Source organism: Pezoporus wallicus, unplaced genomic scaffold (assembly GCF_028554395.1).
Source record: "Pezoporus wallicus isolate ANWC-B61680 ecotype Strahan unplaced genomic scaffold, APGP_CSIRO_Pwel_v1 contig_6580, whole genome shotgun sequence".
In the NCBI taxonomy this organism is placed as follows: Eukaryota; Metazoa; Chordata; class Aves; order Psittaciformes; family Psittacidae; genus Pezoporus; species Pezoporus wallicus.
The window spans coordinates 1,865,511-1,878,800 of record NW_026635844.1 but is presented as its reverse complement, the minus strand read 5'-3'; the positions used below and the strand labels follow the sequence as shown (position 1 = coordinate 1,878,800).

The following is a 13,290-nucleotide window of genomic DNA, read 5'->3' as shown; positions in this document are numbered from 1 at the left end:
TTGGGGAGAACACAGTTGAAATTTTAAATGCCATTCTGAGTTCAGACATGGGGAATTAAACCAGGTAAAAGAAAAACTGCAGAGTTCTAAAAGGCTTTTCTGGAGACAAGGGCAATTTCTTAATCCCTCGTCAGGAGAAGAGATAGTTATTATGTAGTATATCATACAAAAAAGAAAAAAGCATGTTCCCTTAGTCTGTATGCTGCACCAAGCAGAAGAGATTTATTCATCTGTCTTGAGAATTTGGTTTGGAAATGTTCTCTTGAAGCATGCTGGTTATGAACTAGAGGCAACTGTTCTCCTATTGCGAAATGGTGATCTTCATTAAATGTATGAAGTGTGACTGTAGTGGGGTTTTCAAGTGCTAATTTGTCTTGACAGTGAAATACCAGAACATTATTTCTTCTACTGTAATTGTGATCTGATGTATCAGTGTGGCTGTGAGTTAAAAATTTCAGTAATCTTCCTACAGGCTACAAGACTGACTGCGATTGAAAACCAGTACACTTCGCATTTTGCTTTGTTAGATCTTCAAGCTTTGTTTCATTTTGCTGGCAAAATTCATTATCTTTGGGATGACAGTTTATCATCCTTAGCTGAGCTCTGTCCAGTTCAGGACAGAGACTGCTCTCCCAGTCATAGTTGCTCTTCCTGGGGGTAGGTCAGGGTAAAGCTGACACTGGTGTTAGCTGGCGTAAATGGGGATGGTAAAGACCTTTCTAACTGAACTAACAGTATATTTAGAATGGGCCTGAGTTGCCTTTAACCATTCTTTTCTAGATAATTCTACTGCCTGGGCAGTGCTCATGGCGGCCTGTCATGCTGAAAACACCGTTGTCTGTCTAAACAACACTCAGCCAAAGCGAACGGATCTAGAAATGACACTTGTATCTAGAGTTTCAGCCAAAAGTAAGCTATACAAATTTTCTAGTTTAAAAAAGTAAAATACAATTGAAATGTTCTAAGCTTGCAGTATCCTTCTGAATTTTGGAATCTTGCAAGCTGAGTAATAGTTTGAGCTATAACTTTCTTGTCATATCAAAATGCTAAATCCTAAGGCACAGGTAGGGTTAATTTCCTAATTGAGGCTTGCTTTCCCTTCCAAAGCCTCAAATGCTGTTTTAAAATATTAGTACTGAACTGCGATGGCTAAATGCATGGGTGGGTGTATTATAGCACAGGAATGCTCCTTACAAGGAAAGGCTAAAGTACTCCTGAGTTCTGTAACTTTTCCAATAGAGGGATAACCTCAGCCTGAGTCTTGCTCAACATCTGTAGTGTTTTCAAAACCAGAATTAAAATTCTGTATTTGGTTGATTGTTCTCAAACCATTAGCTCGAATGGTATATTCTTTTCTCCCTTCTCTTTCATTAAATTTTACTGTTTCTTAATGTTGCTACTAATAAAGAAAGCCACATCAGGTTAACACTCCTCAAGTTCTCCCTTACCACATCTAGAGCATGGTACATGGTGTAGAACTACAGCATATACAGTAATCTCATTAAGCATTTTATCTGTTTTTGCAGCTGGAGAAAATAACCTTCCACGTCATTACGTCCAGACTCTTGAAGACTGGTGTCTGTGTCAAGCTATTACCAGCCTGGAGGAGACCGGTAAACTCTCAGAAGCTGAAGCCCTTTGTACCAAGGTATGATGGTATGCAACTGGCAGATTGTGATGGAATTGTATAGAAATCATGATTTGTGTTCATTTTACAAAAAGGTAGTATTTGGATTAGCAACTGTCTGTTCCATCAGATCTACAAGATGAAATAGTTGGCATTTTCTCCCCCTCCCCAAGATACTTAATCTATTTGCACCAAAACTGTGTTGTTAGTTGGAACAAGCAGTGTATGACATGGCAAAGCTATGTCTGCCCTTGCCACCTTTGTTCATTAAGCTAGTATTAAGCAAAACATTACAGAAATTCAAGGCAAGAAGACCAGGTAGGAGACTTGGAGGGGACTTAAATGTCTTGTGCTCTGTTGTTTTGGTACTCCATTTCAGAGCCACAAGTGGATGCTACAAGTTTAATTACTGAAAAGAAGAATCTTGAGGTAACACAGTTAGGGAAGGGGATTGGATGCTTAATAAGCCTCAAGTGTGTATTTCATGAGCCAAAGACTTTGCAGAAGATAAACAGAAACCCAGTTGGACTCGGCAGCTGACATCCCTGACTTTCATGATGAAAAATGACTAATCCTGTGCAAATGTGCTTTTTGCTTATGGCATTTCTGTATAAACAATGAAGAAAGTTAAAACACCAACCCTCCCCCCCCCGCCACCAACAGATTCAGTGAGCATGCTGATTCTCTAAGGGGAAGTTATTTCCTGCCTGTTTGCTTGGTGAGGTGCTGTTTTCCTCTTCTAGCCAGCATCTCTACTCACTAGATACAAGTTGTTATCTGAGTATGGGGGAAGGTTATGATGGGTTTGGTTAATTAAGTAGCTTGGGAAGAGGACAGTCAATGCCTGCAATTTGTGAAGAAACAAAGAGTAACGTTCTCTGGTACCACAAACTCTCATAGACATTTTTGACCCCAAGGATTCTCAGAAAGCAGTATAGCTGGAGATGATGAGTCAGGCACTGGAGTTGTTTTCTTTGAGATAGGCAGCATGATTCCACGCTTATTTACGGGGGAAGTACAAATAGCAGCTTCTGTTGTGTTTCTGAAAGTATTTGCATGTCTACACGTTCTTCACAAGTAGGAGCTTGCTAAGGCCTCACAGGGAGCATATTTTCTTTAAAAAAATGGGTGAAAAATACAAGTGTTGTTTCTTAGATCTGTTTTGCATTAAAATTCTTGGAAATACTGTGATTTAAACAGGTAAAATAACATGAATTGTGACTTGCAAAAACTTCACATGCTTAACCTGAAAAGGATAAAGCAAAGATGGCTAGTTTTCTTTGGGTTTTTTTTTGTGCATGTATTCTAAAAAATACTCCTAGGTGTCTGCTGTTACTGAACAGGAAATGTTTAGTAAAGTGCTTCTGTTCCAGTAAGAATAAAGCACCTTAGCTGGGAGAATTAAAATTGCTTGGAACATACTCAAGGTCATTTTAGCCACAGGGCAGGGTTTTGTCTCCATTAGCCCAAAACTTGTAATGATTATGAAACCAAAGGAGAAGTAGAGGTCTGCTATTTACCTTTGTTTCAGAAATCTCTAAGGATAGGACACATACAAAATTTAGGATGTACTTCAGATATATTTTGAGGAGAGAATAATGTTATCTATTTTCATGTGTCAATTCCTGGAACACTCCTTTGTGCAGAGGAGGAAAATGCCGTGTTGCATCCTGAGCATGCTTTCAATGCTGTATGCTGTAAAGACCAAAATGGAAAAATCAAAGTATCTTCTGCTATTTGGAAATGATAATTCTATATTATGTTAACCTTGCTTGGTTTTAGGGTTTAAAAAGCTGCCCTGAGCACCCAGCTTTGTTTTTGCTTTTGAGACAAATTCAGTGTAAGCAGCTGTTGCAGTCTCACAAAGAACTTCCAGACAACATCCTGGAGGAGCTTCGCAAGACAGTCATGATCAGTTCAACTTCAATTGCAGCCTGGCAAGTAAGTGTGGATCCTCTCCCTGACTTTGGTGTGCTGCTGTAAGCAGAGTATGCATGACAAATGGGTGAGAGTTTGTTCCACTGTTTGCTTTTATTTGTCCACCAACAGCCAGTGACAGAAAAAGAACAGTTCATATTCAGTTAATTCCATAGGTGTAACATTATGTAAACTTTCTTTTATAGCTGAAATACTAACAACCATTTTTAAGAAGCAGCAGACTGGGAGGCAAGAGAATTAAAAACTTGAGATAAACCCCTGGTACCTGTGTCTTTAGGGACCTGTGACTTGGTATGTGAGCAGAAACCCATGAAATATTTCATAACCCATAAGAATAGGTGGAAGTAAATGGTTTCCTAATATAGTAATATACAATTCCTTATTCAGCATCTGAAAACTTAAGTAAGTCAAAGACTTACTTAGTAATTACTCTATAATCTCCTGACATCAGGTGTCAACATTCATTTGAGTAGATTGAGTCTGCAGGGAAGAGAAATCACTCCCAGTAACAGTGTTCCCTCGCTCCCTTCCATGGCACTACAAGTGATCATTTTTAGCTAATATGAAGGTGCTATAACTAACTTCATGTGCTTTTCTGTGAGACAGTCTGAGAAGTCTGTCTCACACATGCCAAGAGATCTTTCTGGTGATGCAGCATATTTATTTATTTATTTCCTAACCGTTGCTCTTAGTTACAGTTACTATCCTCCTTACCAGTGTTTAGCAGCACATTGCTTAGAAAAATCACATATACTTTTAGAGTCCTTTATGTAGTTAGCAGGATTTATGGTGCTCCCTCTGCCAGTTGAGCAAATAAACAACTGTATGTGGTAAGATTCACTAAAGTTGACTTCAGTCTTAACGGATCAGGGCAAGGCTGCTGTAGAGATCTCCATTTCACCCGTTACAAGGCTGCAGATCCCTCCTGGAACATAGGAGAATCATTTGTGGTGCTTTTTGGACACGTTTTTCTTTGATTTGTGAGACTTCACCTTTCTAAACTGCAGAAGTCATTCAGAGTGGATTTGCAAAGTATGGGAGCATGCAAGACATGATTGTATTCTCTATTTTAGTATTATATCTTGAAAATGGAATTAGGGTTTAATATAAATTGTTCAAGCGTCTCTTGCATAGCCGAGTGTCATCTTGTTTGCAAGCAGGGGGAATAAGCAAACAGTGGAAGGGTTGTTTTATTTTGGTGTTTGAGTTTTTTTTTAATACAGGCCACACATAATATATCTCTGAGGAAGATTTTTTCAGTCTTCAGTTAAAGAAGATATTTCTTAGGATTGGATAGCATTCTGAAGAAGCCTGGCTGCTACATCTGTTCCTAACAGATAAATCTATGTTTTTATGTTTTCTGGCTCTAGGCTTCCTAAGAGTTTGATAAATGTTCTGCTTTACGTAAAGTATCCATTGCAATGCTTTATAGCTTTACTAAGTTATAGGGGCCTTTAACTTTTGGTTTTGCTTAACTTTTGGCTTTTGTCTAAATAGTTGTTTTGCTGGATTTAGGAGTGCTGCTGAACTACTGTTCTGATGTATGTTATACTTTTTATACTGTGTCTTACCAGGAAGACAGAGAAAATGGTAGAGCTACCATTGTGCCTTTCAAGAGGGTTCTTTTCTCCTTCACATTTTGAGTGTTAGAAAACTTCAGCTGCAAAGAACAGACACCAAAGAAAGCTTTTCTTACTGCACGAGTGGATGTGTTACTTTACAAAGCAGTCCTGAAGCTTTTTAACTGCACTAGTGCTAATCAGTACTTTCAAGTATGTCTCTTCTTAGTGGTAAATCACTTTTATACATCAGAAAGGGTTACGAATTTTGCCCATTCTAAAACCAGACAGTCTTTAGCTAGCAAAAGTCTAAGCATCTTGCTTAAAAACAAGGGAATTGTCTTTCTAATAAGAAATTGTTTTGTTTGGTGATCCAGCAAATAGTATTTCTAAACATGGCTTGCACATCTTGATGCATATCAGGTACACGTCACAGATTCGCGAACTTGTGATGACATCTGCTTCAAAAAAATGTGACATGACTACAGATTTAAAGAGGGAGGAGTTAGAATCCTTTCCTTCTCTTCATGAGGAAATCGGGACATCCTGTGCTGGCAGAGCAGGCAGTCAGCACATGAACTCCAGAAAGATGCTTGTTTCTGCTTTCTTTGCCCCTCCAGATCTGGGTTGGAGGGCTTGTAGCCCCAAGTCTACACCCATCATCTGAGCTCGGGCTCACATCGTAATGTCTTTCACGTTCCTGGCATTAATCATATGGGCTGGGAAAACCTACCATGTCTATGGATGGTCTAGGGAACTCCAAAATAAGTTACTGTAGTGAGGTGTGCTGCCAGCTCTGCAGCAGACTACATTTCACTGCAGGGCAGTGCACAGTGTGTTGTTGAAATGAGGGCTGGGTGTGTGGTGATGTTTTAGCTAATAACATGCTGTGGTACTCTCATAAATTTAATTAAATGATACTACCTAATGAATGTATGTTTTCATGCCTCCAGAACTGATTCTGTTGGATTATTTTCAGTGGCTGGCAAATGTATATCAGTCTCAGCAAATGATGGTTGGAGCAGAGATGTGTTACAGAAAGAGTCTGCAGTTGGCATCACAGCAGGGCAGCTGGAGTGGGAAGTTGTCCAGTCTGCTCAGGCTAGCTATGCTCGCACTGGAAGTCTGCATGGTAGGATAATCAAAATTATGTAACTGCATGATTTAACGGGACTTCATGGGATGTAGGGCTACTACAGTCTTTAAATAAACACCCTGTTTAATTGACTTTACATTTTATGAATGACAACTGGAGGATAAAATAAGACTGCAAGGGACAGTGGACTGTTCTAGAATGTCTCTTGCAAAGAGATGTTGCTGTGAAACAATCACACAGAAACACTGTGTACGTAAAAAACTAACTTGCTCAATAAGGCTTATTTCTGTAATAACAGATTCAGCTTGACCATCCAAACTGATGTTCCCATTCAAGTCTCTATCCTCTTGTTTAGACAAGTGCCTTAGGAAACATTCTCACTCTACTGTCGCCTGGAGACTTCAGTAGAGTTTCAAATACCTTCATGCTGTATGGTCATTTCTACATACGGTGCCTTGCCTTTAAGTATAAACACAATCTTAAGGGAAGTGTACCTTGTAGTATAAAGAAAATTATTCTACTCCTTGTGCCAAGGGGCCAGGTGAACATAGGTTCTTGGCAAGTGTCTAGTCTCTTTAAGCTTAGTCACTCTAGAAACTTGAAGAGCAGTATCAGACTTCATTATTGCTGTGATCATGGCTAATCCTTTTCCATGTATTTTAACAGATGATCAAGCTAACAGCCATAATCAAAATCAGGCAAAGAAACCCCATATATCTGAGTGCTTATAAAACAAAAGGCAGTCAGTTTTTCCAAGGATAAAGCTGCAAAGGTGTTGATTGTGGTGAGAAGAGACGATCCCCCTCAGTGTAGGCAAGTCTCTTTCTCAGAAGCCATATGCTTCGAAAGGCAGAATTGGTCAATTGACAGGATTTTTCCTCCTGTGATTCTTCTGTCTGTGTTTTAGTGATCTGGTCCCTGTTTCCTATAGCTCCTAATTATCTCCAAAGGTAACAAGGTACCTTCTAACTTAATGCTACTTCTTTAAGGGCTGGCATGAATTCAGCCTGAGAATGTACAAGATAAGAATCTGATTATCTCATCTCTGTTTTTCGCATGAGCAGAGTAGCTGATGAGTGGATTTATTTTCAGCCTCTGTAATCTGGACTGGCTTAATGAAATGTGCAAAAGCCTGGTGAAAACCTTGCTCAAATCCAAGAAAGTTCTGTGGCTGATAATTGCTGGTCTCCCAGTTATCTGTCCAAATGAAAATTCAGGCACCCCTTCAAGTATAGCAATTTGAATGCTATCCAGACACAACAGGGGATAATAAGATTTTTCTGGAGGAAAAAAATACAGGGATTTGTTCAATAGTTGCTCTATTAGATATTTGCCATCTTGGAGTTGGTTTTTACTTCTGGTAAAATATGGTGTTGCTTCAGGGGAAAAATTTTATGTTCTAGACTAGTCTTGTACATAGGATGAAGATTTACAAGATGAAGGGCAAACAAGGGTTTGTGATTAAAAGAAGCATTACTAAAACATGTATGAAAAAAAAACAACAAGCAAGTGGAATGTTGGCAAGGCTGGACCTAGAATATTTAACATGACTTTTTCAGGCTCCTGTAAACACTCGATGTCTTTTCGTTTTAAAGGAATATCTTTCTAATCTGCCAAATACTTTATATAACTCAGAACAGCTTGAATTAAACCTGCTCTTGAAAGAACTGCAAACAAGAACTGATTTAGACTGCACAGTACAATAAAGCCTTTTTTTTTTTTTCTTTTATTGTAGGCTAGTGTCTCAAATGAGCACTGGCCATCCTTGGTTCAGGAGGCAACAACTGAAGCTTTGAAACTCACTTCTTGTCCCCTGGCAGCTCTCCTACAAGCGCTGCTACAATATAATCGCAAAATGGGAGCAAGGTATGCACAATATGTTTAAATGGAACATGCTGTCTACACAAAGCACAGGCAGTCATTATCCCCATATCTAGCTCCAAGAACTGAAAGAAAATTGAAAACAGGAATTAGTTCTTGAAGTTGTTTGGAAGTTAAAAAGGAGAAGTAAGGGAGGAGTTATTAGTAATGTGGGGAGCAGGAAGCAGCAAAATCTTCCTCCTTTTCTTAAAAAAACCACAAGTGTATGACCTTCATACTAAGGAAAACAAAGATCTGTAAGATAACTTTTATTTTAATAGCATGTTACCTAAATAAATTAATCAGGAGGTCCATACATTCTCAAAGGTCTCATTAAATAGCACAGTGTAAACAGATATCACTACCATATCTACTCCTGAGATTAATTTTGATCCTAAATTGGTTTTATAGTCCAAAGCTTGTGTTCATTCCTGAACAACCAGGTGTTCATTGTGGCTTTTTGAGGAAGCGGAGGAAGATTGAGGGGAGGGGTTGGAAGTCTTATACTTTTGAGGCAAACTGGCTTGTTTTCTATGTGGACTTTTGAGGAGCGTAACAGGCAGACCAATGTGATTGTGATGGTTGATAATAATAACAAAATTGGGCCCAAAACTTATTTAATCAATTAAAATAAGTCTTAGTGTAATTTCCGGTATTAACTTGAGTGAACAGCAAGCTCTAGTTGATCTGCCTAGGTGTTCCAAAATCCTGAAACAGAAATTAACCTAAAGTACAAATAACAAAAAAAACCCAGATGCAACCTTTCAACAGCCTGTGTTAAATCACAGTGTACTGGGAAATCACATTGGTTATAAAGGACAGAATTCTTAAAATGAAAGCCAGAATTGGCGGAGCAGCAGTGAATGGTATCATAATCCCTAAATTTAATTGCTAGTTTTTACCTCATTTCTAATGACACAGTAAATTTGAAACTGTCTTGGTTAGGTATAAGATGGCAGTGTTGGAAGGTAGTGTCAGCCAAATAGAATTTTAACCTGTGTGTAGTAGTCTATTCCAGTTTCTTTCTCTGCAGTTTCACATCTTGCCTCTGTGTTTGCAGGAACTGCAGTACTTTTTGTGAGTGCCTGGATTAAATATGTGTGTGTATAATATGAAATTATATTTGGATTATTAAGACCTGTTGTAGTGTCTGCTTCTCTCAGGTGCACTGTCTTCCAACAGACTTATTTCATAGCTGTTGATCAGAATACCTGCAGTACTTGCTCAGCAGATGACATACTGAAATCAGAGATTGTGCTGAGTTAACTGATGGCAAGATGTTTATTATGTTATTGTAGCAGTCATAAAATCTGCTGTGTCAACCTAAGTTGCATTACAGGCTAGTTAAAGCACTAACTTGAGTGTAATTTATTAAGCATAACAATGGTTGCAGTATTCCTTAACATTCTAAATGCAACTACATAGGAAACAAAGGAATATACAGCTCTGCTCTCTCACTTTCTCATATGGTAGAAGGGCCTTCCTTTATATTACTTCTGGTTGCTGTTCCTTGCTCTGTGATACTGATATGTTACATGTAACCTAGTCAGTGGTGATTTGATTTAGTTTATGTTTTGGTTTTGCTTCTAGGGAGACTCGTCGAATGTTGGAGAGAGTGGTTTATCAGCCTGGGAATCCAGAAACCATGGTGTCAGTGGCACGCTGGTACCTCCTGCAACATCTTTATGCCAAAGATGATCAAGAGTTAATAGATGTAAGTCTGTTGCAGTCCATTTTACAGAGAAATTCAGTCTATTTACATTGAATATTATGCTCACAACTTGGAAGTGGGTAGAGGGAAGCAGGGAGGTGCTGGCTCGCCTGCTCTGGAGGATGCAATGTTTGAGGATTCCATGCTGACAAAACATACCTTAATTTTCAATCCTCCATGCAATACTAACAGAAAACAAACAGTAAAATCTCTAATCCAGACTGGCAAAAATTCTGCTAGTGGCTTGTTGGTAGACACAAGGACCTTTTTATCAGAATTTTATCAGAATGTATTAATGCACTAAAACCAGTAATTCCCTCAAGCCTGGCTTGAACAATGTGGCATCCTTGTCTTAAAAAAACTGAACAGTGGTGTGCTGTACTTTCTGTACTTAAGATTTTTATTATATCTGTAATAGTGCATTATTTTCAGCACATAGTTAATGGTTCATTAGTTTCTGTTGACAATACTTCACAAATGCACACAGGTCTTTCATGTGATATGGTAGTTCATTTGGGCTTCTAATTAGAATCACTTTGCTAATAACACTCTGCAGTCATCCTGCTAATATCCTCACTGCTGCCACTGGCACAGTGAGCTCTTTCACCCAGAATAACAACAGTTCCCTGGTGAAACTATGACTCTGTAACAAAATACGTTTGGAGGGGGTAGGCTCAGAGTTCACAAAAATCAATGCATACACACAGGGATTCATAAAAAAGCTAGAATTAATGAGTGTGGACGATCCTGGTATGATCTCATTGCATTTGCTTCTGCAAAATCATCTGTACTCCCCACCAATTAGTACAATAACAGTAATGGCTAGAGTAAAGACTTACTTGATTCTACTTAGTGGTTTTCCTTTTTCATATGTATAATATGATTACAAGAGAAGTGCCAGAAGCTTATGAACATTAGGCTGTCATAGGAGCTTTTTTAACGTGTAGAAAAGCAGCAAATGTGGGGGGGCGTAAAAATAAACCAAGGAAGGTTAAACCTAAATGGAGGAGGCAAAACACTACTTTGGCAGTTTTAAGTAGCTGCATAGAATGCTCCTGTTTGGCAAATTGAGATTTATACAGACAAAATCAGGAGCAAGTGTATAGCAAGAGGCAAGTATATGTAAGCAGGGAGACAAGGTGTCACCTGACTCTGCTCTTTTCATTGCCAGCAGGTAACTTATCGAAGTTGGTCTCAGCCTCAAGTAACAGATGAATCACAAGTGACAACCGGTTTAGCAAGTCAGTACAAAGTAGGGGGGTTTAGGTGCCTGATGTTTTAAGCAAGCTGGTTTGTCGCGTTGAGTATTTCCTATCTGTGCTTATGGGCTGCTTAGTCTTTTAGGGAGATGGCATAGCAGAAATTAAAATGCATTTGAGATTGACAGTAAAATACTAACAGCAAAATATGAAATTCTTCATTTTTCACTGTTTGTTTTTCTCTGTAGGTGCTTATAGAAAATGCCAAAGCCAACGGAGATGTTAGAGCTCTGGAACTAAATGAGAAATTGTCAGCAAGTGCCTAGTATGGACTACATCAAGTGAAAAGTCTTCCATTCATGCAACTTAATAGTCAGTCTTCCAAGACCTTATGTTGTTTTGGATTTTTTATTTGTGTCAGTTTTGTCGGTTGTGTTTTTTTTTCCCCATTGCACCAACTACAACTTTGTCTTTAGTTTCACTTTTTCTTGAAAAAAATGGGTTATTTTCCTGTTGACATGAGGGGTTCCACCATAAAAAATATTCTTTATTTGAAAGAAAAATCCCAAATTTTGCTTTTGTTTTCTTCCTCACTAGAACTTCAGCACTATTCACAGTGGAGAGCACTCATGTGTATTTCCCCCCTTTGCGACACACAGAAGTACAGTATTAAATACAAGTTTTTCTTGGAACAGAATTTTACTAGCCAGGTAGCAGCAAACCTTTCTTACAGATATTGTAAAACATTGAAAGATTTAAAATGTCTGTATTTGTCTGTTAAACTTTGTTCTGCAGTTGAGACCCAAATCGACTTGGAACTTCATTATACTTTTTAAATATATATTTAGTTAATTTTTAGTAGTGTATCCTCTTGACTGCAGGCTTCAGTAAACATTCCCATCAAGAAAAGCTTGTGATCATCAGGGACAGGGTCATATTTACAAATGTGTATAACAGGCTCTGTTTATGTCTTGGTGATTCGCTGCTGACTTCTTAATTGGATGAATCATGCCAGTGGTTCTTCAGACATTATGTTATTTTGCCTTTCCGTACATGAAATAAAAGAAATAAAGCAATGACTCTAATCTGTTAATGTTACCATTAGGCTTTTCAAGCTGTTGATCTTGATAGCTGTCCAGACAATCCCTTATCATAGAGACAAGGGGAACTTCCAAGGTGAGCAGTGAGATTGCCTTGAACATACTCTCACTTGGTCTTGGGACCAGTTGTATAGGGCTTAAAGAGAAGAGGCTGCCAAGCTGGGGTGTGTGGGGTGTGCATCTTTGAGACCATCCATGCACAGGGATCACTGTGAAGTGGGTGAGAGACACAAGTGTGACACTGCCTCTTTGAAGAGGAAATGGCTGGGGTTTCTTCTCTGTGGAGGAGAGTAGAAACCTTTCTGAATGGCAGGAATCCCTCCTGGTCTTCCACACTCTCTCAGTTCTCCCACCCGTCACAGTGCAAAGTACCTTCCTTAAAAAGATTTTTTCTTGTTAAATTTAGGTCAGTTTTGGTTCCCTTTGCGGGCTGCTATCATGTAGTCTTGAACTATCAGTAACTGCAGACACCAAAAGGGGATGTTGCGAGCACCAGACTCGTGATTCTAGGCTAGCTGTAACTTTTTTTAGCTTGCTGCTATTAAAAGCCTGGTAAAGTTCTTACAGCCTCTAGTTTGTGTCCTTGGCATATGGTCTAGAAGTTTGTGCGTCCTACTGCAGTGGTGGAAGAGCCACCATCACCAGCCTGACCACAGCGTGGTAAGCAGCTGCCTGCCCTTGTTAATGTGATAGGCAGAAGTGCTTCTGCATGAGTATGAGCCCATGCTTTGTTCAGCACAAAGCTTTAAATACTTTCTAACAGCTTGGAGAACAAGCAAGTAACCACAGGCCAAGAAACTAGCTAAGTAACTATCTACTGTGAATAGTCTGTATTAGTAAATAGAATACTGCAGTGTTTTTCTTCTTCAGAAGACTGTGAAGTTACTTTTATTGTGATCAATGATGAACTCCTTGAACTCCTCTGCCCTGCAGAGAAAAAAAGACCCACGTACCTCTACTCAGTGAAAAGCACTCAGGGAACATGGGTTTAAATTTCAAGCTTCTGTAAAATCCAACAATATGAGTTAAAAATCTTGCTCGCCTCATTTTTTAATCTTGCATAGCCTCTACAAAATCTGCACTTTGTAGAAGGTCTGCTGTAACACTGAGACAACAAGCAGTTTCATGCAGATTGAAGCAGCCCTGTATTTTATACAACTGTAGAGCTCAGATTTAGAATGCAAAGTACTGTACGAAGGC

The 13,290-nt window shown here is 38.9% G+C and overlaps 1 protein-coding gene across 5 annotated transcripts in view; it reads left to right on the top strand.

Annotated features, from left to right (window-relative positions):
* Positions 1 to 12,066, top strand: part of SKIC3 (SKI3 subunit of superkiller complex) — a 51,757-nt gene extending 39,691 nt beyond the window's left edge. For 3 of the 5 annotated variants that reach the window (XM_057398381.1, XM_057398379.1, XM_057398380.1), the window contains 7 exons: positions 781 to 909; positions 1,527 to 1,648; positions 3,410 to 3,568; positions 6,104 to 6,256; positions 7,956 to 8,086; positions 9,671 to 9,794; positions 11,239 to 12,066. In XM_057398381.1, the coding sequence (XP_057254364.1) occupies positions 781 to 909; positions 1,527 to 1,648; positions 3,410 to 3,568; positions 6,104 to 6,256; positions 7,956 to 8,086; positions 9,671 to 9,794; positions 11,239 to 11,316 (896 nt within the window). In that variant the 3' untranslated portion in view covers positions 11,317 to 12,066. The remainder of the gene's footprint in view (positions 1 to 780; positions 910 to 1,526; positions 1,649 to 3,409; positions 3,569 to 6,103; positions 6,257 to 7,955; positions 8,087 to 9,670; positions 9,795 to 11,238) is intronic. The other 2 variants (XM_057398383.1, XM_057398382.1) reach the window with 1 other exon arrangement.
* The last annotated feature ends 1,224 nt before the right edge of the window (positions 12,067 to 13,290 follow it).